Here is a 26,026-nt window from a genome sequence, read left to right as displayed (position 1 = left end):
CTCTCTCTCTCTCTCTCTCTCGATAAAAACGAGTTTTGGAAGAATTAACGCGAAAAGAGAGATTAAGTTGGATCCGGTTAAAAGAGTACTCGTAAACGACACCAGTGCATGAATCGTACGTGCGTGAAAACGACGTTCCCTCGAGACCGCGTGAAAACAGCGCGTCGTTATCGTTATCTCTCGACTCTCGGAAATTATGGACTCGTGCGTCTCCTATCGGACGATTTCTGACCGATTCGAATATATATCTCGCAGCGAGAGGCAAGGTGCACTTCCATCTCTCGCCTACGCGAGTTCGCGAACGCGCGCGGCAGTTCGCGAAGTGCCATTCGCAGAACAACTTGTAAACGAGTCGGGGAGAATCGATTCGACACGTCCTCGCGGAGGGTTGTTGGCAGGCGAGAGAGAAAAAGAGGTAGGGGGGAGGGGAGGGGAAGCAGAGAGAGAAGAGAAATCCCGGGGTCTCGTCTTTTCTACCGCCTAAGGATACGCCGGTCCTCCTTTTTCGTTCTCAAGAGCCACTGTGGATAATTGGCACCGCACCCACGAGAAGCAGCCCGCTGACTCTGTTTCTCCTCTCATCCCTTCCTTCTTCCGCTATCACGCTCCCACGAAATTCTCCAATCCCACACAGAGAGCGGTACTCAAAAATGCGCCAGCCGTCGTGTCGCGTGTATAAAATAATATACGAGGCGACGTGTAAAACGTATGATCGTGTAAGATGAATTAAAGCATACCTGGAACAAACGTACGAGTTGCAATTAATAGTTATATAAGACGGTCTACTCGAAAGATGTTATCCATAAAGATGGATAAGATAAAAATCTCAAAAAAAGAGATTTCTGTTTATTTTTCATAGCATAAATATTTCATATCCTGTGTTTCATATTTGCATGATAGCCAAGCAGAGAAAACATGAGATTCGAGGCTGAGAGCCAGGAACTCGATTAACTGGACTAGAATTCAATCGCAGATGCCGGTTGCGGTCACCATGGTTGATAGTTAAAAAATCATTCCTACTGACTACGCTGAAGATGCTCAGCGAGTTAAAATAAAACTCGCCATCCGATATTAATATTTTATGTAAGATATAACAAGTGATCATATAATTGTGGTTACACTCGACACACGATTCATTAGAAATAATTGTTGCATATACTTTTTGCATATTTTATATTATAACTCGTTACAATTGTAGTAATATTATACTTTTACATATGTATTACTATATTTTATATACCATATTTTTATATAAATGTTTTTTTATGCTCCCACTTTTAACAATTAAATCAATTATATGTATGAAACGTATCACAAAAATATTCTAACAATGCTGAACCTGTAAATTGAACAGAACTGTTGAAATACTTGTATGAGCGCATATGAAAATAAAATTTATTTCAATTGACACACTTAAAACACGTCTGTTCACGTTATCGCAATGCAACTGGTGCAGGTTCATACTTGTTCAAAGTCGTTGTAACGGTCAACCAAAATGGCGTCATAGGAAAAATACTTTTTATAGAATAATGGTTCTTAACCTAATTCGATCGATAGATGAGCCGTATTATGGAGCTGGTTTTCGGAAATCAATGAATTGTAAAAAAAAAATTAAAGTATGTCTAATAATATGGACCAGGACTGTACAACGTATTTCTATTGCTCATAATGGCATCTTGAGACAGTATGCTATTGTAAGCATACAAAGTTAATCCTCACCTGTACGTTATCGAAGAGTGAAATTTTCGGCAAATATCAATGAATCCGCGCTCACAACCCGTTACCCTTCGTGATTCCACCGTCATAATCGACCGATTACAACTTTAACCCGTATATTCGCGTATCGAAAATGACGGACGATCCTTCGCGCGCGACATTTCTCGTCCGAACTAACGATAAAATTCGTAGAGTGATATCTCAAGCGATCCGAACGCTGTGATTGGTCGTCGCGCGTAACGGGTGATATAAATTTCGTGAACCGCGCGAATCATACAAATAATATGTTTATAATTTCAATATATCATTTAAATATGATTAATCTCATAAAATTATGCGTATTATGCTTTAAGTTGTATAATTCAAGTATTTCAATTATCCTTCATTAAGCCGTTATAAAATTAAATAATATTCGTTATTAAAGAAATTGGCGTTGATCCATAATGCCATCTGTGATCCATTCATGGTAACCAATTGTCGGGTAAATGCGGCGTAGAAAACACTTTTGCCAACAGCTGTTTTATCAGAAATCCCAAAAAACGATTTTGTAAAATCAATTTCCATATCGAATAATTATATAATTTGTAATAATAAATATTACATTCTGTATTATGTTTCATTCAATCTCTATACAGGAAAAATCTGGTTGAATTAACCAGAAAGGGAACAACTAGATGCGTTCTGGTTGAAATAGAATTTCTGGTTCTTATAATTTAAATATAGTTAATATATAACCAAACTTTTTTCCGTGTAATATTATATCCGTACCATGTGAGATAACATTAACAGTCAATAATATTAAAATATAAAAAGCCGAAAGAGAGAGAGAGAGAGAGAGGAGACAAAATTATGGAGGAACAAATCTTTATTTTTTACATAGTGTTCATAAAAATTCTTAGATAAATAAATGCTTTAGAAAAATGCACAAGTGGCTGCATGGTAGCGCTAATAAATTAAAGAGATAAAAATCGGCGGTGAACTGTCTACCGTTAATAGTATTGAATGTCACCAGTCCTCAAAGTTTACCTCGCATTTTAAATGATTATTAGATGCATTTATACAAATTCTCTCCTAAAAAAAATTGCTTCTCTCAATTGATTATTTAGAACACTGAATTTCTTTGTTCTTTACTGAAACAGTTAACGGTATGTTCATCTGATATAGGCACCTCAATGCTAAATGTCGAAAACATCTGTGATAAGTTATATGCGATTTAAACATCGCATACCCTACGAATTGTAAAAGTGATATAAATTTTATATTATTACAAGCTTTTACTTAATACAAATAAATTATTTTCCGATCTATCTATGCTTTTTACGGTTCTGTAGATTCTTGTTGTTCGAACTTGGGGTACTTCGCTTCCACTTCCAGCCAAGTAATTCTGCCATAAGAAAGGTCTTTCACCACGCCGGGCAGTTCGTCCAACTGCGGGTTAAAACATTCGTTCTTTTCCATTCCCAACGGGCAATAATTAAACAGTAATAATAAAGCAAATATACATACGTTTATCCTAACTTGCCCCATGCTATCTCTGTCACGGAGCGTCGCGCTGTGCGGCGTCTTCAGGGTATCGAAGTCGATGGTGATGCCGAATGGTATCGCTATTTCGTCGGTACGAGCGTACCTACGTCCTATGCTACCGGAAGAGTCATCAACTTTATGCGACACGTCCGCTCTCGTGAGATCTTGCGCTGTTATAAACGACAGGACCGAAATTATTAACGCATAGGAAATCAAACGACAACAAAACACGGAGAAATAACGTTCTACACGGGACAACGCATAGATTTAGAAAAATATTTCGCTTACATAATTTCCTGACGAATGGTACGAATTCGTCATTGCCACTGAGCGGTAAGACCGAGCATTTCAAGGGCGCTATCACCGGCGGCAGGGCGAAGAACGTTCTCTTCTCGTCACCTTCCCTCGCTCGGAAGTTATGCTCGAACAGAGCATACATGATACGACCGATGCCGAAGGAGGGTTCGATCACCGACGGCACGATCTCCTCCACGTGAACGATCTTCTGATAACGCCTCACCTCTATCATGTCCTTGGTGATCTTTACGCTGTTATCGGGCAACGCTAGCTCGTGCTCACCGTTCTCGTCGAGGACCTTCTCCAAGGAGACGATCTCAGCCTCGCTCAAGGCCGCTAACGCGTTTTGCACAGTTTTGCTGTCCTTCTTAAAAGTTTTGCCGATTACCACCTTGTTCGGTGCGATCTCGCAGACGTCCACCGTCTTCGGGGCGGGCAGCTTCTTCTCCGCCACCAGCTTCACGCCGGTGGCTCGAGTGTGTTGCGTGAGATCGTAAGCGGAACGATCCGCACAGCCCACGCACTCGATCCAGCCGTAGGAGGTGAGGCACTCGGCGTCCCAACAGTCGCAGGCGTAATGCGCCATCTCGTTGCCCATGTGCTGGCGGAAGCGCAGACGGGCCGGGTCGACGCCGACCTTCAGCATGAACTGATGAATCCGCGCCATGAAATAGCCGAGCGTCTCGTTCGCCACGAGGCCGGACGCGACGGCCTCGCCTATGGTGATGCGCTGCGCGCTCTTGCCGTCCATCTGATTACAGGCGGAGTACAACAGCATGCCGATGTCCTTGACCGTCTCGAACTTAAAGTGACTCTTGTCGCTCGGATCGCAGAAGTGCTCGATCTCCGCCATGGTGAACTCGCGGACGCGAATCAGGCCGGACCGCGGCGAGATCTCGTTCCTGAAAGCGTTGCCGATCTGCGCCGCCGCGAACGGCAGCCGCTCCTGATTGAAGGCGAGCAGTCGCTTGAAGTTCACGAAGATGCCTTGGGCCGTCTCCGGTCTCAGGAAACCTTTGACGAGGCCGGTCGGGCCGATCTGTGTGCCGAACATCAGGTTAAACTCTATCGGCTCGGTCAGATCGTTACCGGATACCGGCGATTTCATGGAGTACTTCGACAGGATCGCGGCCATCTCGTCCTTCGTCGTGCCGTCCAGCTTGACGATGATGTCCCTGCACTCCTCGCGAGTCTTCTCGTCGGTCTTCTTGTCGCAGATCAGTTTCTCCAGATGCGCTTTGATCAGGTGATCCAACCGGAAGCATTCGCCGGTCTTCACGTCCTTCACCATCAGATCGGCGAAGCGTTCCACGTGACCGGACGCTTTCAGCACCGGCTGAGGCGTCAAGACCGAACAGTCGACCTCCAGCATCTGTTCCTCCAGCACGAAGAAGTTCCTCCAGAAATTCAACAGGTTGGTCTTCAACGAGCAACCCATGGGCCCGAAATCGTACTGACCGGTGATACCGCCGTAAATCGCGAACGATTGATCCACGAAAAATCTACGCTTCAAGAGGTCCTCCATCCTCGCTCTGTCGAACGTCACATTGTTGGGGGCCAGCGACAATTCCTTGTCCTCCAGCACCTTCTTGCGTAGTTTCAATTCCGCTACGGCCTTCTTGATGTCTAACTCTGGGGCGCCATCGGATTTCAGCTTCCTTACATAGTCACCCTGCAAAGAATACAAAGTTATATCTGAAAAAAGGATAACTCTCAGTTAAACACATCAGATAAACAAAAATGCTGAACATAGTATGCAAATGTTTACTGTGTGTCTTGCGATGCCATTGCAACAGCACATGTTTAAAATATGCTTGTTTTAAGAAACACTCATTTATTACGCCATAATTTTGATCCAAATATTGATTTCCTATTATTATAATTATTCTAGATTGATTGCATTCTCTTTCAAGCAAAACAAGCAGCAACAATGTGCATACAACAATTATGCACTGGTATTTATTTTCAGATCAGGACATGCAACATTTGTATCCTGAAAACAAGCTTTTTTGAGACATTCAATATTTGTACATTATGTAGAGACATTCAAGAGACATACAAAAATGATATTAACTAAAAATTAATCAAAAGTGGGCATACAACAAGTGTGCGCTCAACCATCGATGTATGAATGTTTGTGAAATACAATCCTATTAGAAATAATATTAAAATACTCAAAATATCAACACATTAAAAGATAAAAAATGCTTGTACTTGAATGCTGCTAAGCTTAAATGAAGCCGGTCGGCATGTTCAGATTGTTCCATTCCTGATCGAAGTATGGCTGAGACATTAACATCGACAGTATTACAAGTTTCTTTCAAAGAGGGAGTACGAAGTTTCTACTTCACCTCCATATGGCACTCACTTGTTCTTTGACGCTCGCTCGAAGCGGTGCCAGAGCTTCCTCGATCTTAGGATCCGTCATATCCAGCATAAGGGCAATCTTCAGCTTTCTGTTCGCCTTTTTGGTACCCCACCGGCTAAAGTCGCATAAACTGGTGGTGACAGCGATGCTTCTGACAGGCGGAACTTTCACGAGAGGAACTGTTCCAGACACGTAGTGCACCGCTACCCTACGAGCGATATGATACAATCCGCGCTGGAGAAACATTCGTGGAGGTGCGGTACGACTTTCTCATATTCATTATGCCATGCGTTCGCCAGGGCCGTTCCGTTATTGGGGGTATCACGAAGTATCACGGATATCATCACGTGTCCGTTCCTCCAGTACGGGAAGTGCAAAGAAGTGCAACCAAAGTAGCATTCCGGGACTCGATTCTTGAATCGTAATTATTCGTACACGTAATTTGCGAGTGATAATGAGCTTTTACGGAATAGCTCTATGCTCATTGGATATCATTCGCAAGTTATGTATACAAATAGTTACGAATCGATTCAAGAATCGAGCCCCTATAACAGGATTTTGTACCGTAGGGAATTCTCATACTTTGAAAAAAGGCAGAAAAATAGCAGCCAATCAGAACTCGAGCTAGTAATAAACTAGATCAAATAGTAGATAAAGCAGAAACTGTCAACTACCAGCGCGAGTTCTGATTGGCTGCTGCTTTTCTGTCAACGTGTGAATTCTCCCTAATACGGGCTACGTCATGAGCTTAGTGTGTAGATGGCGTTGATTCATGTTCACTTTCATGGCTGTAGAGGCGCTGTGCATGCAAGGAAAATCAACCTGTTACCTCTCTCTCATTCTTCTTTATGGTTATAGATCTATTTTAATTTTATATGTATGCGAGAATATTCAGTAATAAATTTAAAACGTAATTTCTAATTATCTGCTCATTTTTTTAATAGCGAGCTTCCAATATATAAGATTTCGTTAACTAACGACTCATATTAACAGATTAATGGAGTTGTCAGTGTAATATAATGTAATATTTATATTACTTTTCTCGTAATTTTATTACAAAATAAAATTTACTCTCTAAGGTTTACTTTATGAAAAATATCTAATAAGATTTATTTGCGTTCACTACAATAATGATCATCTCCAAAAGTTTTAATTTTCATGATTATTGTTAAACAATATTGTAGTTGAACTAATATAGCTCAGCATACGTATAGGTACCTATTTATAAAATATTTTTAATCGCTCGCTTAAGGAAATCACATACATTAATAGCTTATGATAAAACATCACGAAATAAAATACATAAGTTATACGTACGAAACGACGCTATAAATTTTGTCATTCGCTTCAACAACAAAAAAAACAGGTCCGTTTAATTTATCGAATACCCTTTATTTTATTATTGAATTATTACTTTATCTCGTCTCGTACACCATAGCGCGGTTTATAGAAAAATTACAATGACAACGTGAAACTTGTAGACCGCAGAAAAAGATTGCGACACGAGCGCGATTATTTCCTTTTGACGACAAATTTATCATAACTTTTCAATAAACCCAGCCTATGTGTAACATATATTTAGCCATCTTAATGTGTACAGACGAAGGGAACGTATCCCGAAAATACGGACCTATGAGTTAAATACAATTTTGGTCATTTAAAACGAATACTGTGTAAAAAACAAGTATATATAGGCTTTCTCATTTCTCTCTCTCTCTCTCTCTCTCTCTTTCTCTCTCTCTCTCTCCTTCCCTCCCTCTCTCTTGTTCTCGTTTTGCGCAACAATAACAAACATGATCAAGACAAATTTCATCAGTGTAAACAATTTATTTTACATAATGGCAATATTCTGACATCAAAAAAAAGCAGTAATAATGGCTAATGTATAATAATAAATAAAGAATGAAATGTAAATAATGGGTATTTACAAGTATGTAAATGGCAAAGAAGCTATAACAGAGATGAAATAATTGTCTCCGCAAATATGCGAACTATTCGTTCTGAAAGTCGTATAAGTTAATCCTGAAAATCTGATCAAAGCGCACATATTCATATTTATACATTATCCAATTCGTATTCATACTTCGAATTTGTCAATTCAAATCCTAAACTGACATTTTTAGTCGTTACATTATTTTCATTACTTTTGTCGTATTTATCATCAAATCTTGAATGTCCAGTAACAGTTTAATATTCATGAATCACATCTGACAACAAGAGTGATAACGCTAAAAAGTTACAAATATGCAATGTATGATCAAAATCGTGAATTTCACCGAGTCCGCAAAGAAAACCAGAGAGTAGAAGTTTGCCGCATTCCAGCACTAAATGCGGTTATATATCACATGTACAAATAATCCACAAATTTTTATAAAATTCATTCTATTCGTTCTATTTATTATCAACATGCAATGAAACAACTCAAGACATACTGAACCGATTTAATCACCAAAATAATTCCCATCACGCTTCAATACTCTCCTCTATATTCCAGGCAAATTACAAAGAGATCTAAGTCTAGTAATATCAATAAAAACCAATATTTTTCTATCGAGCTGGAATTAGTAATTCGCCTGAAAGAAGCGGGGACGCGCTGAAAAAAAAAAAAATGACGGTAATTACCTCGGCGATTGAATCGTTTTACCACGTTCCGATTATATAAAACGATTAAATCGACAAAACAACGTGGATTATTTATCTGTACATTTAATAATCCTCGATTGTTGGTAACGTCGAGATTACACTAAATAAAATTGATTCACAAACAGTCGCACTCGGTGTNAAAAAAAAAAAAAAAAAAAGAGCGCGGGATTGTAAATGTCGTCGTTGCTTCGCTTCGTAATTGAACTCGTATCACTTTCAGAACGAACGGCTCTCATTCTGCGCGCCCGCGATTCCCCCTTTTTTTTACGGCGGGCTCGTTTCTGTCGCCTGTTCGCGAATCGAATTGCACAGCTTACTCGCACGTTGCGCTAACGTAATACCTGTACACTTAGAACCTACGAAACGTGTGACCGCAACGCGTCTTCCAAAGTAAACGGGACGTCGCGTCCGTTTCTCGCGGCGAATAGGTGACAGAGGCCCGCCGCGAAGACATATACTAATAATATATCTGGCATGAACGCTTATCTCGTAGTTAGAGTAATTCGTCTATCGCAGAGGTATTCAACCTGAAGTACCCTCGGAAGAAATGCACGTCGGGAACGCGCCCGCGTTCGGAAAATAAAAGAGAAGAAAAGAACTTGGCCGCTCGTGCTTCCTTCAAAAAGTGCGCGAGATGCATTATTGTTATCGCGAGTACAAAATCTTAGAAAACATTTGCGCATCTAGAATGGTGGTTTTATGCAAACTTCACCCGCAGCAGGGTAGCTCCGAGAGAGAGTATTAAGTCGTGAGAAAACATTCCTGAGAATATACAAGCTTGTAAGAAAATACTCTGACAGGAAGTGAAGTGTGTCGAAGAAATATAAGCGCGTGCGCGCGAAGATCCGGAAAAGAATTTCCACGGCGAGGGGCGCTGCCCTCTATCAAATTATATTCACAATAAAAATGTATATTAAAAATGTACAAAATAGTCTTATAAAAATCCTTCATGAGAGAACTACCGAAGCGTAACGCTACTGATACACGCGAGAGCGTAAGTGTGTCTGTGTGTGTATATGTAACGCCGATAAAAATATCTTTTCAAAGAGAGCAAAGGAAGGTCCAAATAAGATTAATAGCGTCACGAAGCGCCGGGGAGGAAGGGGTTGAATACCACTGGTCTATAATATCTTCAGGGAGCACCATGATAGACCCGTGCGCGCCTCTGTGTCCCACTTGGAAAAATGGATTAGCCATCTCGTGCCCGATTGACTTACACTAACGTAAATGCAACAATTTCGACCGAGCGTCGCGAAGGGGCGGGGCTCGGAGGTGATCTCCCGGCGCCACTTCCTCGCGTTCCCCGCGAAACCAAGGTCGGGAGGCGACATCGATTCCGGACAAGAGCGTACAGTGCGAATTCGACACGAGATTATTAATAAAATATCACAGTTCCGAGTCTGAAGAGTCGCTCTCTGAAAATCATGGCTCTCCCTACGTTTCTTCCCGTTTATGCTACCGTGTTCCGAGATAGTGTGATTCTTGATTTTTTTTTTCTTTTTCTTTAATCGTAAGACATCCTAGTTAACAACAATCCTACACTCTACTCAGTAAGATTAGCTAGTTCGGAAACCGTAACGTTTAATAATAATACGTAGTCCATATACAACTCGCTAGGGATGCTGTAGACTGTGTGTTTACTGGCTGCTAAATGTTTCCAGGTGAATACTGTACGTATGTTTACGCGTGTTTAAATGGTATGGAAAAAGGTTCAAGATGACACGTAGGAGACGCGCGACTTGAACTCATCGCCGTCGTTCGGCGAATGTCGACCTCGGCGCGTCAAGAAAAGGAGAGGAGACAATGAGATGCGCGTTCTAAAAATCAAATTCACGGAAGAGTGATGTATAATGCAAACCGACGTGACTCCTCGCGATGCAACGCTTTCGTTTCCGAAATCGCCCTTTCTTGAAATAAAGTTGACACGTCTTGTGAGCGATCTCGTTGAGATTTCAATAAAATGGCTAAAAAAAAAACAGAATTATAAAAACAGAGTTTGTAAGAGAAGCTATAAAAAAAATTAATGTTTCAGACTTGGGTTTCATTTCATCAAATTATATAAAAACTCGATTATACTTCTGTAAGTGAAAATGAAGAGAGAGAGAGAGAGAGAATCCAACACAACGCAAGGCTGTGAGAGAACCGGTTCTCGGAGCGGAACCGTTGAATCGCAAAGAGTCACGGCATAACAGTCGAATATATCGCTATGATATATAAAGTACATCATATGGTAGAAGAGAAGAAAGCATCTCATTGAACAGTAGACTCTAATACAGTTCATGCACGTAGGTACTTCAACGAACATCTGCATTTTATAGTATAGCATCAATAATGTCAGTGTGGTGTCTATACAGCTTGCAAGTATCCATTACTCTTCCTGTATCGTCCGAGGGGAATCAGTCGAATTATTTCAAATTCGTTAGAATTGTTAAAAACTTGTTATGGCAATTCTTTCTACGTCTCTTGTTTACAGATGAAGACTTTGACACAGCAACATGAGCTAAAAAAAAAAAAATCGAAAATCTTTCCGAAGAGAAACGATCAACCGTGTTTGAATAGAAAAATAACATCGCCGATGTTCTTTCCTTAATCTCTTAATTCTTTCGAAAAAGAACGAATTTCCAATTAATGCTCTGTTGTCATCTGTGGTGGCGATAAAATCTCTGAAGAAAACAAATTCACAGTCCCGTGCGAAACACTTTTTTCTTAGCCATGTTGCTACTACCGGCTCTTGAAGTACGGAATTTACGAATTGAAGACGCGCACGTCATTGGCTATGATCGTTGATCATTGTTAGAGAATTTCGCTAGAATGACCCTTCCCCTCTTCACTACATGGACTATATAAAAATGAGCTGAGTGACGTGTAAACGCTTGAAGCTAAATGATAGTATACAGCGCTGCTCTCCCTTCGATCATTCGGATGGTACAATTTACTCCTCATTCAATCTTGCCAGTCACACGCAGTCAGCAACTTATCATTTCGTACGTGAAAGAAACTACCGTTACTCGCTACGGTGAGCGGCGCCGGAGACACGGCGGCATGTAAGTGATAATAATCTGGGCAAAAGACATCGCGCAAGTACAAAAAGTAGAAAAAGTCACGGGTAGAACGCAATTAGTCGGTCGTAGCGTGTTTGGTAAGAGAAAACGTACTTCTCAATCTAAATCGCAGCGTAGCCTAAGCGCGCGTAAAAGAATCTCTTGTCGCACCAAGTCATCGAGGAGACTCGTGAGACTGGAGGATCAAACAAAGGAGTGACTTGTACCGCTTCGTAACGGGTACGTTCCACGGTGGAGTTAACTAGTGAACAAACGCATCGCAAGGACATCGCATTTGACAGTCGAGTGATTAAAGTATTCTGAACATTTCAACAAATTGCACGGTTCAATGTTGACGACGACGATCGCGTTCACGCTCGCGATCGAATCTCTCTTAATATTTCAATATTTGTGACTAAATATTTACATCGATGCGTTTTACAGCTTTCAGTCTATTAAGCTTCGGAACCGCGACGGTAACCGCCTCCGAGTCTTCGCGACGGCTCTTCTTTCGCTTCGCGACCATTAAGATTACCCTTTAACCCCATCACTTCCCTATTGTGCGGGTGGTTGAGGCTCGCTGGACATGTTGGGATTCGGATACGGCGACAGGAAGGAATAGTTGGGATACGGCGGCGGCGGATGCGGGAACGGCGGGTAATAATTGGGAGGATGCGAGGAGGGAGGGGCGTATCCTCTGTGCATGTAGGGATCCGTCGGGGGTGGCGGACCGTGAAACGCCGAGTACATGCGAGCGTAATCCGTGTTGTAGCTTGGCCCACCGTATGCCGGATATCCGGGTGCTCCTGCAACGTAATCGCTCGTTAATGTTTCGCAAACCAGCGCACAAAGCCATCTCGGAAGAGTCCCTGTTCTCGAGTTAAGGAGGTTACTAGCGTTTGGATAAATACGATAAACCTGTGATATGTACATCGGGATACATGTAAGCATATATTTAAACACTTATATACTTCTTTATATTATCTGTACATCTTTATTAGATCAACTGATGCATTAATAAGAAAAATAAAAAATAATATTTTCGAATTTGTAATATTGTTGGGTTAATGAAATAAATGTATGGAAATGAAATTTTGTTCGATAAATAGTAAATTTATGAAAGAACCTCTTGATACGCCATTGGCACTTAATGCTAGAACCTCCTTAAGGGCAACCCTTTTCTCAAAAGATGAGGGAAATTAACAGGCATTAACGAATTAAGCTTGAAGAGGTTGCAAGGTGAGATGAGTTTACCGAGCTAAGTAATTAATTTTTGTAATTTAGATAATGAAATAAATGTGTAGAAACATAATTTTGCTCGACCAATATTAAATTTATGAGTAGACCCTTCGATGCGTTATTGAAAATACGACACCGAGCTTTACGACCTCTTTAAACGTTTAAAACAAATTAAGCTTATAATGGATCAAGCTTAAAAGGTTTATTACGAACTTCGCACTCCGTCCTCTCTTATTCGATTAATTAAAGACTCACCAGCTGGCGGATAAGCCGCGGAAGAGCCAGGCGCCGGTGGATAATGCTGGGAGTACGGGTCGTACGGGCCCGGCGGATACGGGCCTGGGTAACGCGTGCTGGTGGGGTGGCTAAATGCAGTGGGTATATGCGTGGTCTCATCCCTGCTCGAGGTCGCCGTGGTAGTCGTCACCGAGTTCTCCGTGCTCTTAGACTCCGTGGCGCTACTCGTCAGCGTTTTGGCAGTAATGCTCGATACTTGAGAGTAAGCGGTAGGCACGTTCATCACACTCCTCTCGTCCATAGGCTTTCCTAGGTCCGGCGGAGGCTTCGTGTCTACTGGCAGTCGACTGCTGGGATTCGCCGTGTGCGGCGGTACGCCAGGGAAATAAGTGCCGTAGGGATTGGACAGCGAGCGGGAACGCGGATCGCTGTAGTCGTAGTATCTCGGGTATTGGGCGTAGGGATATCCTTGAGGGACGCTCGGCGGGTCGCCCTGAATCATGTTGTCTCGCATACTCGTCGGCTCGGCGCTCTTCGGGGAGGTTAGATTATTAGTGCTGGTGCACACGGAGGTGACCGATGACGCAATGACGGGCGAGTCGGCGATACTCTTAGGTGGCTCCGGGCCTCTCACAGGCGCGGACGGTATCGGCATGCTCGACGGCAACGGCATACTCGTTGGTACCGGCATGCTCGTCGGCACCGGTATGCTCGTCGACACTGGCATGCTCGTCGGCATCGGCATGCTCGTCGGCACCGGTATACTCGTTGGTACTGGCATACTCGTTGGCACCGCCATACTCGTTGGCACCGGCATACTCGTTGGCACCGGGATGCTCGATGGTATCGACATACTCGATGGTATCGACATACTCGACGGTATCGACATACTCGACGGTATCGACATACTCGACGGTATCGACATACTCGACGGCACCTGCATGCTTGATGGTACTGGCATACTGGACGGTACCGGCATACTGGGTGGTACCGGCATACTGGACGGTACCGACATGCTCGATGGTACCACTTGTGGCGTCAACAAAGACGGCATCGGTCCTGGAGTGGTTACGTGCGTCTGCGTGACCGCCTGCGGCGTCACTTGCGGCGGTTCCTCAATGATGATATCGTCGTTGGGTGCGTCCCGCTTCTCCGTCTGGCTGTGGAAAGATCTGCCGTAGCTCGGTATCACGGAGTCCGGCTTGGATGGTTCTTTCTCCGGCGGTGAACATTGCTTATCAGCGGTCGACGGTAATTCCGGCTCTACTTGGTTGTGTTGCGTTTGAACACCTTGCGCCAACGAAACGGTGTCGGACGAGTAAACCTGAGTACCCTCCTCGGAAGATTTCGGCAAGGACGTGTCAGTGTCCGAATTCGTGGTTCGCGTGTGATTAGAGGGACTGTACTCGGTGTTAGAGCTCACTTCGGCCACCACGTCCTCTAATCTAACTTCCTCGACTCGTTGTTCGGTTCTCACTTGACCGTCGGATGAATTGGAATTTTCCCCGAGCGTGGAATGATCCACTGGCTCTTGCTTGACTTTGGGTAACCTTGACAGAGATACCTGATTAGTTATGTTAACATGATTCATATAAGGTTTAGCAGTCGCGGTAGCGACAGGTTTAGGTCTCTTGGAGATCTCCTTGTCGCCGAACGGTTTGTAGCCCGGGCCAGGTGATGGTTTATTAAGAGGACGGCCGCTGGTTTGATTACTCGAGGATGATTTGGGTATTATTGAAATAGCAGAGTTGTTTCGCAAGGGGAAGCCAACCTCGGGCTTCGAATTCCTCTGTATCATCGAGGAAACGCCTGCGAAATATGAAGTGTCGAATTTAGAAGTGAAATTAATAACCAAACAATATATGAGAGTAAAGGACGATACGCGGACGATTAAAGATCTAATTCGCATGCATTTATTTTATATATATATATATATATATATATGCCGAAGATGCAGATACAAATTATTTTATTATCTGAACATTTCCACCGTATAATTTGGTCATCTTCAGCAGAAATTGACACAAATTATAGATAATTATGGTTATGAGCAACGGAATAGGTCGTAGGTAGAAAAATAAGATTTTAATGAAAAACTACTATAGTATTAAAAACTAATATGCAGATATTATGTACAAATTTAAAAATTGATAATTTTGTTTTAAAAATACAGCGATGTAAAGTTCATAATTTATAATAATATTTATAATATTGTGTACATATACCTACTTCAACTTTGTTGAAAGTGAATATTATTTAGATAATGAAATAAATGTATAGAAATGTAATTTTGTTTGACTAGTATTAAATTTATGAATGGACTCCTTATTGCACCACTGAAGATACGGCAATAATGGGCATATATTCTTTTCTTAACAATACATCGTAAAAAAAAAACTTAACCACAATATATCATCATTCGTATATATATCGTGATGAAAATTATAAAATTAACATTAATAATTTGATGTATTATAATATAACATTTAGTAAAAAAAAAAAAACTTACCAATATTCTCGCTAATAATTTGCCAATTTCTTGCTAATATATCATATTGATATCCATAAGGTGGAAGAGAACACGGTGAAGAAAACGGTGTCAAATGGTTATAATTGTAAACTGACGACAAATTGTAAACTGACGACAAAATCATAATGTATACGTTAATGTGCAAAGTTTGTTATAAGTTTGTTGTAAATAAAAAAAGAAAAATTAAAAAGAGAACATTAGATGAAAACAAACAATTCTTATACAAGGCCCGATAGCGGAAAGTATCGTCCTTTATTTTTATATTGTTTGCTTAAAACTGATGGTACTTTCGAATATAACAGAATAGCTGGAATTATAATCATATCATAACGACATCATAACGATATAATAGCCTCACCTTTCTTTGGCTCCTCTTCCCGCTTCTGTTGATTCAATTTAAGCGCAGTGCGAATTGCTATAATCTTGCCAGATTCGAGCTGCATGTAGATACCCTTCGGGCTCTTGAGCACCATTACCCGTTGGCCTGCCTTCAAAACGATGCTTCCTTTGTCCGGGGAGTTGGTCGGAATGACAACGTCTAAAGGTAGCGTCATCTCTTGCGCGCTCATTCCTTGCCTCTGCCACACCTCCGCTGGAATCCATCTGCTTCCGGTTACACCTCGTGCGCCTAATCCTTCAGCACCTCGTTGTTGCATAGGTCTTACAGATGCGACAGGTTTAGGTGTGGTACTTCCATCGCCACCGCGAATCGCTCTGATTTGTAATCCACCTGCTAAAATGATTATTATAATTATCTCGTCCTTTAATCAACTTTATTTTCAAATTTGACTAATAAAACATATTATAAAATCGACCATAGTTATGCAAAAAAGATCCAATTCACGTACGTTTCAATAAAAATGTGATACATGATTTAAAAAGTATAAATAGTACTGAAATTTTTCTTAATCATTCAGGATATTTTTCATTGTTTTACCATGTTATCACTATTGATATCATTCGAGTTATGGGTCTACACGAATTTTTTTTTTTAATAGTTACCACAACCGACTTCAATGATTTTGCGATTTCCAAATAAATATTCTCAACGAGGGACGTAAATCATACCTCGCGTGGCTGTGTTTCCTGGAACATAGTTGTAACTCGGCCTCGAGCAGTTAGCTGCCATTTTCTCAAGCTCGTAGCCGCGACGGGCCAATCGTTTTTCAGCTTGACTGAGCTTCTTGTCCTTCCGATCTACGAGCAAGCTCTCGTGGTGAAACGGTTGTTTGGTCAACAACGAAGAATGACGTTCGAGTACACAATGCATAACTTCATCCGAATAACTATCCTTGGTCTGCGAGAAATCCTGCACTTGGCTATCCTCCTCCCATTCCCACGATAACGTCGTCGCTTCCTTCAACGAAAGATGCGCGTCAGGATTACACTGATCGACAACACGATCCGCCATGCCCTGCTTACTGATCTGTCTGTCGTATATTTTCCTTTCCAGGCAATTGTCGGTGACTAAGCGGTAAACGAAACACGGCTTCTGCTGGCCGTACCTGTACACCCTGCACACGGCTTGTGTGTCGTGGCACGGGTTCCAGGAAGCGTCGAATACGATCGCGCGATTTGCGCCCACAAGATTGATACCTAATGAGCCAGCCCGCGTTGAGACCAAAAACAAATGGATCTTCGGATTGCTGTTGAATTCATTGATCAGTTTTTCTCGCTCCAAAGCACTGGTGCTACCGTCCAGCCTGTAATAATTTACGTTCTTGATCCAAGCGTCGGTCTGTCCGTCCGGATACTTTAAGCTATTTCGCGCCAGGAAGTCCTCTATGAGATTCAATGTGAACAGCGACTGCGAGAATGCGAGTACACGGTCTCCCAGTCTGATAGCTTCCTCAAGGATGCAGAAGAAGAGTGTCATTTTTCCAGAAGCGTCTATCAATCCGGGTACGTAACCCTTCATCAATTCTGTCGCCTGCAACAAAAGTAAATATTGCACAATTACCATTCCAGCACAAAATAACGATACGATTAATTCCTCGAGACAGATCTAATTAAGATTAAATAAACATTTACGTTTGATTCACTTTAGTTGCTTTCGAACAAGAGACACAAGTCGACTCAAGTCCAGTTATATCATCATTTGTCCTTATCTCGCATTTGGTAAAAAGATAATAGATGATATAACTAGATTTGTTGTCGACTTGAATCTCTTGATGAGAAGCAACCGTTGTATTTTATCACTTTAAAGTTTGTGAAAATTATTTTGTTGTGTACATAAAAGGATTTATTTTTAACTTTCGCCATCTCATCTATGAGAGTAAGATGACGCAATTGACACGTTCTCGAAAAACTTAAATTGAACAAAATTCTAATGTATTTATACATTTTCAGTTTACGTAGATAATAAGCGAGGCTTTTAGCTACTCAAGAGAAAAACTTGATCATTATCTGACGTTACTACGAAAATGAGGAAAATCGAGAAACTCGAACTCTCGTCATCTTATCCCCCTTTCCCCTATGTGATTTCACAGTTCGTAATTTTATCCTTTTCTTCCATACTTGCAATACTAGTATAAGAAAATATATATACTACATCCCAACACAAAATGATATGACATACCCAATCATACGGAATTCCAGGATCGTCTTTGCTACAAGGGGAACTCTTGCAGTCCTTCTCCTCGTCCTTGGTGAGAATCTCGTCGTCAGATTTCTCCTCCTTATCCTTCTCCAATTGCTCCTCCTTCTCCCTCTCGTCCTCCTTTGACAAATCGTTCTGATTCAAGCGAGGACTGTGCGCCGAATTGATCGTCTGCACGGACCTGGGTATCGGGGTCGCCGAGGTCTGGCGGCTCGGTTCCGCGTTGAAGCCGGGCGTGCCGGTGAGATTGCTCTGATGCATCGGCTGGCTCTGCACACCGATGCTGGATGTCATGTCTTTGCTGCTCTTGTCGCAGGGCGCGACATTCGGCGGATGAGCTGCGGCCTGCTGCGACCCCTTCGACTCGTCCGGCCGTTGATTCATATCCGCGGAGCCGGTCGTCGCGTACTCGGTGTACGACTGATTCGGGTAGCTCTGCGGCGGGAAGTAGTTGTTCTGATAACGATTCACGCCGGGATTCATCTGCTCGCGGTAATACGTGTCGCTGCACTGCTGATCCGGCCTGAACGTCTGCGGATAATTGCGCTGCCAATACGGATCGTCGGTACCTTTCATCTGGGCGACCGCCGGGTTCTGATGCGACGATCCGTCGGACGTCGGGTAATTCGGCATAACGGGGTTCTGCGTTTGGGCCTGACCGGCAGCGGTGTAGTTGCCGCCGGCGTTGCCGCCGCTGGCGTTCGCGCCTGGCCGATCGCCCGAGAATTCGCCCGCCGCCGGCGTGTAGCCCTGCGTCTGTTGCGACACCGCGCTGTCCTGCCTGGAGTACAGCTGCTCGTTCGGACCCAGCGACGTGGTACTCGCTTGCTGTTGGCTCGGTGGATACGTCATCGATTGGCTCTGGCTCACCTGCTGCGCCGCGCCGCCGTAACGGTGAGCCTGCGGAGTCTGCGGCATCGCGCCCGTTCCCGGGTGACTCGAAGGGTAAGTCGGATGAGCCTGATTGGATGGCGGTGCCGTCTGGCCTTGCTGATTCTGTTGAGGATACGGGGACCCTTGACTGGAGGCTGCGGGCGCTATATGATGACCGTAGCCGTGGACCGCGTTCTGCGGGTTCGACGGCGGACCCTGCTGATCCGCGGGATACCTGTGCGTCTGATTCTGCGCGTTGACGTTCTGACCGGCGGGCTGATTGGCGGCCGGGTAACTCGGCTGCGGCGCCGGAGTGTAGCCACGCATCGGACCCTGCGGCATGGAGCCTTGACCCGACTGGCTCGGCTGCATGTAACCGTGCGACTGGGCCTGCGGCATCGGGCCTGACTGCTGTTGGTTGAACGCATGCGGAGCCTGCGGCGCGCTCGGGTTCACCTGCGTCGCGTAACCGTGCGACTGGCCCTGAAGAGACACACCCTGGCTCTGCTGGCCGGTGTACGGCGAGTGCGACTGGCTCTGCAGCGCCAGATTCTGATTCGACTGACTCGGCGAGAAGCCCCGATTCTGACCCGGCGACGGATTCTGCCCTTGCTGCTGCTGTGGCGGTGGCATGTAACCAGTGGTCTGAGACTGCGCCGCTGGAGATGGGCCCTGCTGAGACGCTGGGTACCCGGCCATCGAGCTCTGCAGCGACTGAGCGTCGTTGCGAGGGTACATCTGGGAGTTGGCCTGAGGTGTCGGCGTCGGTGTGTAATTTGGATTCTGACTCGCGCCGTACGACGAGTAGTCCGACATCGGCATGTTCGCCGACTGGCTCGGCATCTGCGACTGGAAGGAGGGCTGGCTCGGGACTTGAGGGTAATTGCTAGGCCCTTGATTCAAGTTCGGCGTATAGTTGCGCTGCTGCTGCTGCTGCTCCTGATAAGGATAGCCTTGCCGCGGGAACATACCGGACGCCTCGTAGTTGCCGCCCTGGCTCTGATCCGACCTGAAGTCCGAGCCGGTCGACGTGCCGGTGTACCTCTGAGGGTGACTCGAGGACTGCTCGTTCGACTGCATGTAGTTCTGCGACTGATTGCCGTATCCCTGCGACGCGTTGTAGCCTGAGGTCTGAGCGTACGACTGGAACGGCTGATTGCCGTACCTCTGTTGGCCCGGATTGTTGTAGAACTCCCCGTGATTGTATTCCCCGTGATTACTGTCGTTCCTGTAGTACGTGTTCTGTTCGTTCGGCCGGTAGCTCTGGTAGCTATGCGAGGGATACGAGCCCTGCGACATGGAGTTGGAGTAGCCGGAATTGGAGACCGGCATTGGGTAGTTGGTGTAATTATTCTGCTTGGGAGCGCTGTGAGCGTTCTCCGGCTCGACGCTGTCGACGCTGGTCGACGAGGAGGCATTCGGCTGCACGCTGGCCGCAGGCTTGTTCTTGATCGTCGTACTCGTCTTCTTATTCTTCTTCGATTCTCCCTTCGCCTGGCGCGCTTTCGACCTCTTACTACCCCCCGCGCTCTTCTCCCCGATCGTCTCTTCGAGGTCCAAGTCGTCCTCCTCGTTCGCCTGCCGCTTGCGCAGGAAATGGTATAGGATGTCCGGGTGGTTCCAGATTTTGCAGCACACGGCGAAAGCTTTGAGCGGGTTCGGCACGGCGCGTGTCTTTACCACTTGATTCATGAACGTGTCGTACAGCTGCCGTTGATGGGCCGTCATACGAACGAGGAGGATGTACTCCTCTTTGCGCGGCAGGGATATCTGCAGCACCGAATGCGATCGCCTCTGCACGAAACCCTCCAGCAGAGCGTGCAGAACGTGAGCGCGATACCTCATCAGGCGTATGTCCTGCGGCGTAGAGTCGATGCATTGTCCGTTCTGAATCGGTCGCTCGAACATGTTGCAGAATTCGCTCTTGGTACCCAGGTAATTGGGTCTCACGAAGTCCACCATGCACCAGTATTCCAACAGATTATTCTGCAGCGGATATCCGGTCAGCACGATTCGACGTTTCGTCCGCATCTGCTTCAACGCCATGCTGATGCTGGCGTGAGAGTTCTTGATCCGGTGGCCCTCGTCGCAGATCACCAGGTCCGGTCCCGGGCTGACCAGGGCCGAGTGCATCTCGTCGAGCAGGCCCTTGTTCTTGTCTTCCTCCTCCACGTCGACGGTGTCCTTGAAGGGCTGGCCGCGCTTTCGCTTCGCCTTGTTCGGCTTCTTCAGGGACAGTTGCCTGTACAGTTCGTAGCCTATCAGCAGCACACCGCCCAACGCCTGCCACTCCTGTATCACCTTAGCCCGCGCCGCCATGGTTTTGTGCGAGTCGTTGAGGATGTGCAGACGGAAGTGCCTCGGCCGCATTTCCATACCGACGGGAGTGTCCACGCAGAACGGTGTCTTCACCTTCTCCACTACCTCTTTCTTCTCCTCCGTCATCTCCTCCTTCACCGTCGACGTGCCCTCTTCCTTCTTGATCGTCTCCTCCGGTTCCTTCTTCACGTTCACTTCCGCGCTAGGTAGCGGCGGCCCGTGCATGTTCTCTTTCTTCGACTCTTGCTCCAAGTGCTCCTGATTATTGGTCTGGCTGCCGTAGCTCGCGAAGGTGCCGGTGGAGACGCTGTTGTAGCTCGGATACATCGGGCCGGGATGGTGATGAGCGCCCATGCCCGGATACATCGCCGCCACGGGGTTCCGATTCTCCATGTCGGGATACATGGGAGCCTGCGGCCGACTCTCCATAACGCCGGCATACATGACGCCGGTAGCTTGATTCTCCATGGCATACTTCGGCGGCATGCCATGACAGTTGACGTCCGGCGGCTTCATCGGGTCGGGCGGGAAAGGATTGGGCAGAGGGTTCGGAGCCGCGCTGTACAGCGAGCTCTGCGGCATCTCGCCCTGATGATAACTCGGCGGCATGTGCGGCTCCATCATGCTCTTGTTCATTATAGCGGCGGCGTCCGGCATCCCGTAGCCTGGCATCATGCCGCGCGGTTCGTAGACGTGATGCGTGTACGGATGCGTGTCCGTCGGCATGACGTTCATCGGCTGTTGCTGCGGCGGCGGTGGCGCCGTGACGGCCGGCTCCTGGCTGAAACGGTGAGCGGATTCCGTGCTGATCGGCCGCGACATACCGGACATGTTGGACATGTTGGACATGTCGCTCTGATTGCCGCATTGTTCCTCCTTCACCTCGTGCTTCACGTCCATTCCGGGCTCCATCTTCACGTTCATCGCTTTAGACTGCTTCTCGGCGGTGGTGGCGGGATCCTCATACGGCAGCCACATGTTGAACTCCGCCAGCCAGTTCTGCAGGGTGTTGATGGGCATGATGCAGAGCACGGTCTTGGCGGTGGTGCAACGAAAAAAAACGTCGCAGAAACTGGCGACCTGCAGGGTCTTGCCCAGGCCCATGCTGTGGGCCAGGATGCAGCCGAAGCCGGAGCTGGTCTTGTACCGTTCTATGCTCTCGACGATGTTGTCAAAGAGGAAGCGAATGCCGCCGATCTGATGCGGCTTGATGATACGAGCCACCTGCGGCGCCAGGAAGACGTCCGGTTCGGTGTCGGGGTGGCCGACGTTGATCAGCACCCTGCCGTGCTCGTCCGGAATGTTGTAGCGGTCGTTGGTGTGCATACCGGAGTTGGACGGGTCGTCCTCATTGTCGGTCTCCTCTTCGCCGCTGGGATCGCTCAGAACTATGCAATCGTCGTCCGAGCTCTCGCTCGAGCTGGATATCGTCACCACGTCCTTGCCCTTGGGCGGCTTCTGGTACTTGGGCCCGGTCAGCTTCCGCGAAGCGTGCATCTGCTTCTCGCGCATCGTCTCCTCGGTCTCTATGTCCGACATATCGGAGTCGGAATAGTATTCCGTACGGTCCATCGGCTCCTTCTTAGGCACCACCGGCGATATGCTCACAGACGGCGTCATCATGCGGATCCTCTGCTGCAGCATGTTCGGAGCGCCCGAGCGACTTGGCACCCTCGAGATCGACGTCTGCGTGCTCTGATAGCCGCCCCTACCTTTCTGCCAACGCACCCCGTCCATCGATCTTCTCTGCAGCTGTCCCGGCTGCATGCCGACCTGAGCGGCCTGCGACGCGCCGATCCCGGTGCCAGAGTTCACCTTCAGCAGCACCGTGTTCGGCAGGCGGACCTGCGTAGACGACGTCGACGAGGACGAGGACTGCGAGAGCGTCGTCGTACCAAGTTGATTCTGCTTGCCCTGCAGAAGACTGATAACGCGCGTCTGCGACTTATTGTTCTGACGATTGATCGCTATCTGCCGCTGCACTTCGCGGATGATCCTCTGCTGCTCCTGCACCCGTCTCAAACGCTCCATCTCTTGCCGCTGAGCGGACAGCGTGGCCTCGTCCAACTGTGTCTCGTCCATCACCTCGCGAATGTTTCGCCGCATGTTGGCCAGCTTCTTCTCCGCCTTCAACTCGCATTCCGATGTGGAGCCCTCGGCACCATCGTCCTTCTTCGCCTTCTTCTTCGTCGAGTCGGAATGTTCAGAATCCGCCTGTCTCTTACCGTCCGTATCCTCCCCGCCGGAGTGACCATCCTTGTCGATGTCCATGCTCTCTTCATCTTCCGAGTCTTTCAATATCGGTTTCCCTAGTAGGTCAGCTTCGGATACTTCCTGACCTTCGATAGGCGCTCCTTTTGGTAATACAAAAATGAGATCGTTAAAATACAGCGGCAACACAACGCAGATCGAGATACAGCTCTTGATTGCGTCACAAATTACTCTAACAGAGAAATATTGCAAAAGAATAAATCAATCTCATAGCAAACTTGTAAGATAACATCATATAGCTGAAATCATGTGGATTGAAGATTTATCAACAATAATATATTATTACAGTACTTTTGTGGAACGTTCAATTACTTCATGCAAATTCAATCGTATTAGATTCAAATTTATTTACTAATTAACGCAGCTAAGTCAATTTTATTCTAAGGCAGCTGAAAAAGAACTCGAATTAGATTAAATTGAAACAGAGGGATCAGTCTTATGCCCTTTTCTACCATCACGTTTTAAATCTAATCGACGATTAACTCAACGGAATTGACCAATCGCATTGATCAGTTCAGCTAATTGTCCAGGTGACTGGTCAATTCCGTTGAGTAAATCGTCGATTAACTTAAACCACGATGATAGAAACGAATATTACTGACCTAATATGCTAGGTGGAAATTAATAAAATTACTACGCATATCATAAGATTATTAATGTCATAAGATCATCGATTATTAAAGTCATAAGATCATCAATTCAACGTCAAATTTTATCACATTACTTTGCGTTAGACTCAACATATCCAACATAAAATTCTACTCACATCTTATCAGCATTCCAACACTCACCTTCCAGCGGTAATGTGTCTAAGATATTAACTGGCTCCTCATCATCCTCTTCCTGAGACGGATGGTGTTGCTGCCTCTCCGCCTCTACCCTCACACCGATCTGTGAATCGATTGTTTCGTCGAGATCCATGTCGTCACCCGAGCCCTCGGAGCGTATCTCTTCGATCTCCTCCGATTGCAAAGCGTCGAGTTTCTTCTCGTGTTCTCCGTCCGTCGTCTCGCCGCTCGACTCGTCCGAGCTCTCGTCGTTAGTCGCCTGCGGTTCCGTGTTCATGTTCGCACTGGTCGCAGTCTCACTGGTCATGATCGTTTCGCCGGGCTTAGGGCCACCGCGAGGTGTCACGCGTTCAATTGTGACGTCTCCGATGCGTGTCAGAAAGCTGTCCAGACTATTAGACATGGTGTGCACCGTCCATTAAGTCACGACCGCGTTTACCTTATCGATATCTTACAGTATATCATGTGGAATGTCTCTCGACACTTTTTATTACCACAACACTAACAATCTACTTGCTTAGCACTTACATTGCTTAATTGCCATTCTATATCCCTCTCCTGCAATGACACGTGTGTTTATTTCTTTTGTATTCATATTATTTCGTCAAATCTGTCAAATAGCCAGAATCCATTCGTTATGTTGCCGACAAGAAGAGAAAACGCGCGGGACAACATTAAACCAATATAAAACGTGGAAGTCCTTATTACAGATATGTATATATATAAAAGTAGGAAATGCTAATGGCGCCAATACATGAATGAAAGAATGAAATGTTCAAAGTAACGCAGGACACGTTCTAACTCTCACGAGTAAACCAAGCTTCATGCAGTGGCATTGGTGTAAAAAAAAATCTAATCAGAATATGTAATCAGAACTGATATAAGAAAATAGTTGAGTGATGTAATTAAAAAAAAAAAGTAATAGTGAACTTGTATCGACAGATCACAGAGACTGAAAAGTTCTTGGCAATGTATTCAACTCTGCTGTCTCTTTCAGTTTGTATTCATTTATATTTATAAGCAAAACGCAACTGATACTGGCAAAATATTCCAGACTATCTCAACTCATAATGTATAAAATGAAATATTCATTGATTTAGAAGAAATATGCAGTAAGGAATCTGTTTATCTCATCCTTTCTATCCATCTTATCTAGCTTCTTCTTCGAAACATGCTTGACTCAGTATTGCATCATAACAAAATGATCTCACCAAAAATATTAATGTAATCTCTTCCTCTTTCTCTCCCTCTCTTTCACAATGTATTTCTACATACAAGAGTAACGCTTGACTAACTCGCAAGATTTCCTCGTTGCATGTGTGTAAAAAAAAAAGAAATCAAACACCCGCTGATAGCACCTGTATCAAGCGTTAGAACAGCGAGGAGGTGACACAAAGGAGATTTGCCAGGCGTAACTCTCGCGGAATCTTCCCTGCAAGCAACCATACTCGCTCGCTGTGTAAAACTACAATACAGGAAGCACACTCACATCAGCTGCCTGCCAACGATTCAACTGTCCCGTTGAACAACAGAGATCAGCCCAGGTGTAGTCTAGCCTCATACACGTGAGCAGAGTAACCA

General features: G+C 45.3%; 2 protein-coding genes across 5 annotated transcripts; both read right to left on the bottom strand.

Moving 5' to 3' along the window:
- Nucleotides 1-2,563: 2,563 nt before the first annotated feature.
- On the bottom strand, nucleotides 2,564-6,387 carry LOC106749137 (glycine--tRNA ligase). Its single transcript, XM_014628297.1, has 4 exons — nucleotides 5,906-6,387; nucleotides 3,529-5,209; nucleotides 3,223-3,410; nucleotides 2,564-3,144 (listed from the first exon to the last, which is right to left on the bottom strand). Exons 1-4 carry the CDS (start codon nucleotides 6,149-6,151, stop codon nucleotides 3,034-3,036), a joined length of 2,226 nt encoding a protein of 741 aa, XP_014483783.1. The 5' UTR covers nucleotides 6,152-6,387; the 3' UTR covers nucleotides 2,564-3,033.
- A 696-nt stretch (nucleotides 6,388-7,083) lies between these two features.
- On the bottom strand, nucleotides 7,084-26,020 carry LOC106749120. Of its 4 annotated transcripts, none has more exons than XM_014628250.1 (7): nucleotides 25,935-26,020; nucleotides 24,449-24,837; nucleotides 18,174-23,740; nucleotides 16,664-17,525; nucleotides 15,954-16,328; nucleotides 13,084-14,874; nucleotides 7,084-12,395 (listed from the first exon to the last, which is right to left on the bottom strand). In XM_014628250.1, exons 2-7 carry the CDS (start codon nucleotides 24,750-24,752, stop codon nucleotides 12,145-12,147), a joined length of 9,150 nt encoding a protein of 3,049 aa, XP_014483736.1. In that variant the 5' UTR covers nucleotides 24,753-24,837; nucleotides 25,935-26,020; the 3' UTR covers nucleotides 7,084-12,144. The 4 variants fall into 4 exon arrangements, with proteins under 4 accessions (XP_014483736.1, XP_014483734.1, XP_014483733.1 ...); XM_014628248.1 differs by having other exon boundaries at nucleotides 24,449-25,003; nucleotides 25,935-25,989; XM_014628247.1 differs by lacking the exon at nucleotides 25,935-26,020 and having other exon boundaries at nucleotides 24,449-25,920.
- Between the last annotated feature and the right edge of the window lie 6 nt (nucleotides 26,021-26,026).

The sequence above is a fragment of the Dinoponera quadriceps genome, unplaced genomic scaffold (genome assembly GCF_001313825.1).
Source record: "Dinoponera quadriceps isolate SergipeBrazil2010 unplaced genomic scaffold, ASM131382v1 scaffold3024, whole genome shotgun sequence".
Taxonomy (NCBI): domain Eukaryota; kingdom Metazoa; phylum Arthropoda; class Insecta; order Hymenoptera; family Formicidae; genus Dinoponera; species Dinoponera quadriceps.
This window is presented reverse-complemented; position numbering and strand designations above follow the sequence as displayed.

Bases quoted from the DNA above. Each gene is read 5' to 3' on its own strand.
- LOC106749120 (XM_014628248.1), bottom strand. From the start codon at position 24,848: ATGTCTAATAGTCTGGACAGCTTTCTGACACGCATCGGAGACGTCACA. The intron at 14,875-15,953 runs GTGAGGCTATTA...CATATTTCGCAG, and splicing joins GGAAGAGGAGCCAAAGAAAG to GCGTTTCCTCGATGATACAG. The intron at 12,396-13,083 runs GTGAGTCTTTAA...ATTACGTTGCAG, and splicing joins CGCGGCTTATCCGCCAGCTG to GAGCACCCGGATATCCGGCA.
- LOC106749137 (XM_014628297.1), bottom strand. From the start codon at position 6,151: ATGTTTCTCCAGCGCGGATTGTATCATATCGCTCGTAGGGTAGCGGTG. The intron at 5,210-5,905 runs GTGAGTGCCATA...TATTCTTTGCAG, and splicing joins GAGCGAGCGTCAAAGAACAA to GGTGACTATGTAAGGAAGCT. The intron at 3,145-3,222 runs GTATGTATATTT...TTTAACCCGCAG, and splicing joins TGGGGCAAGTTAGGATAAAC to TTGGACGAACTGCCCGGCGT.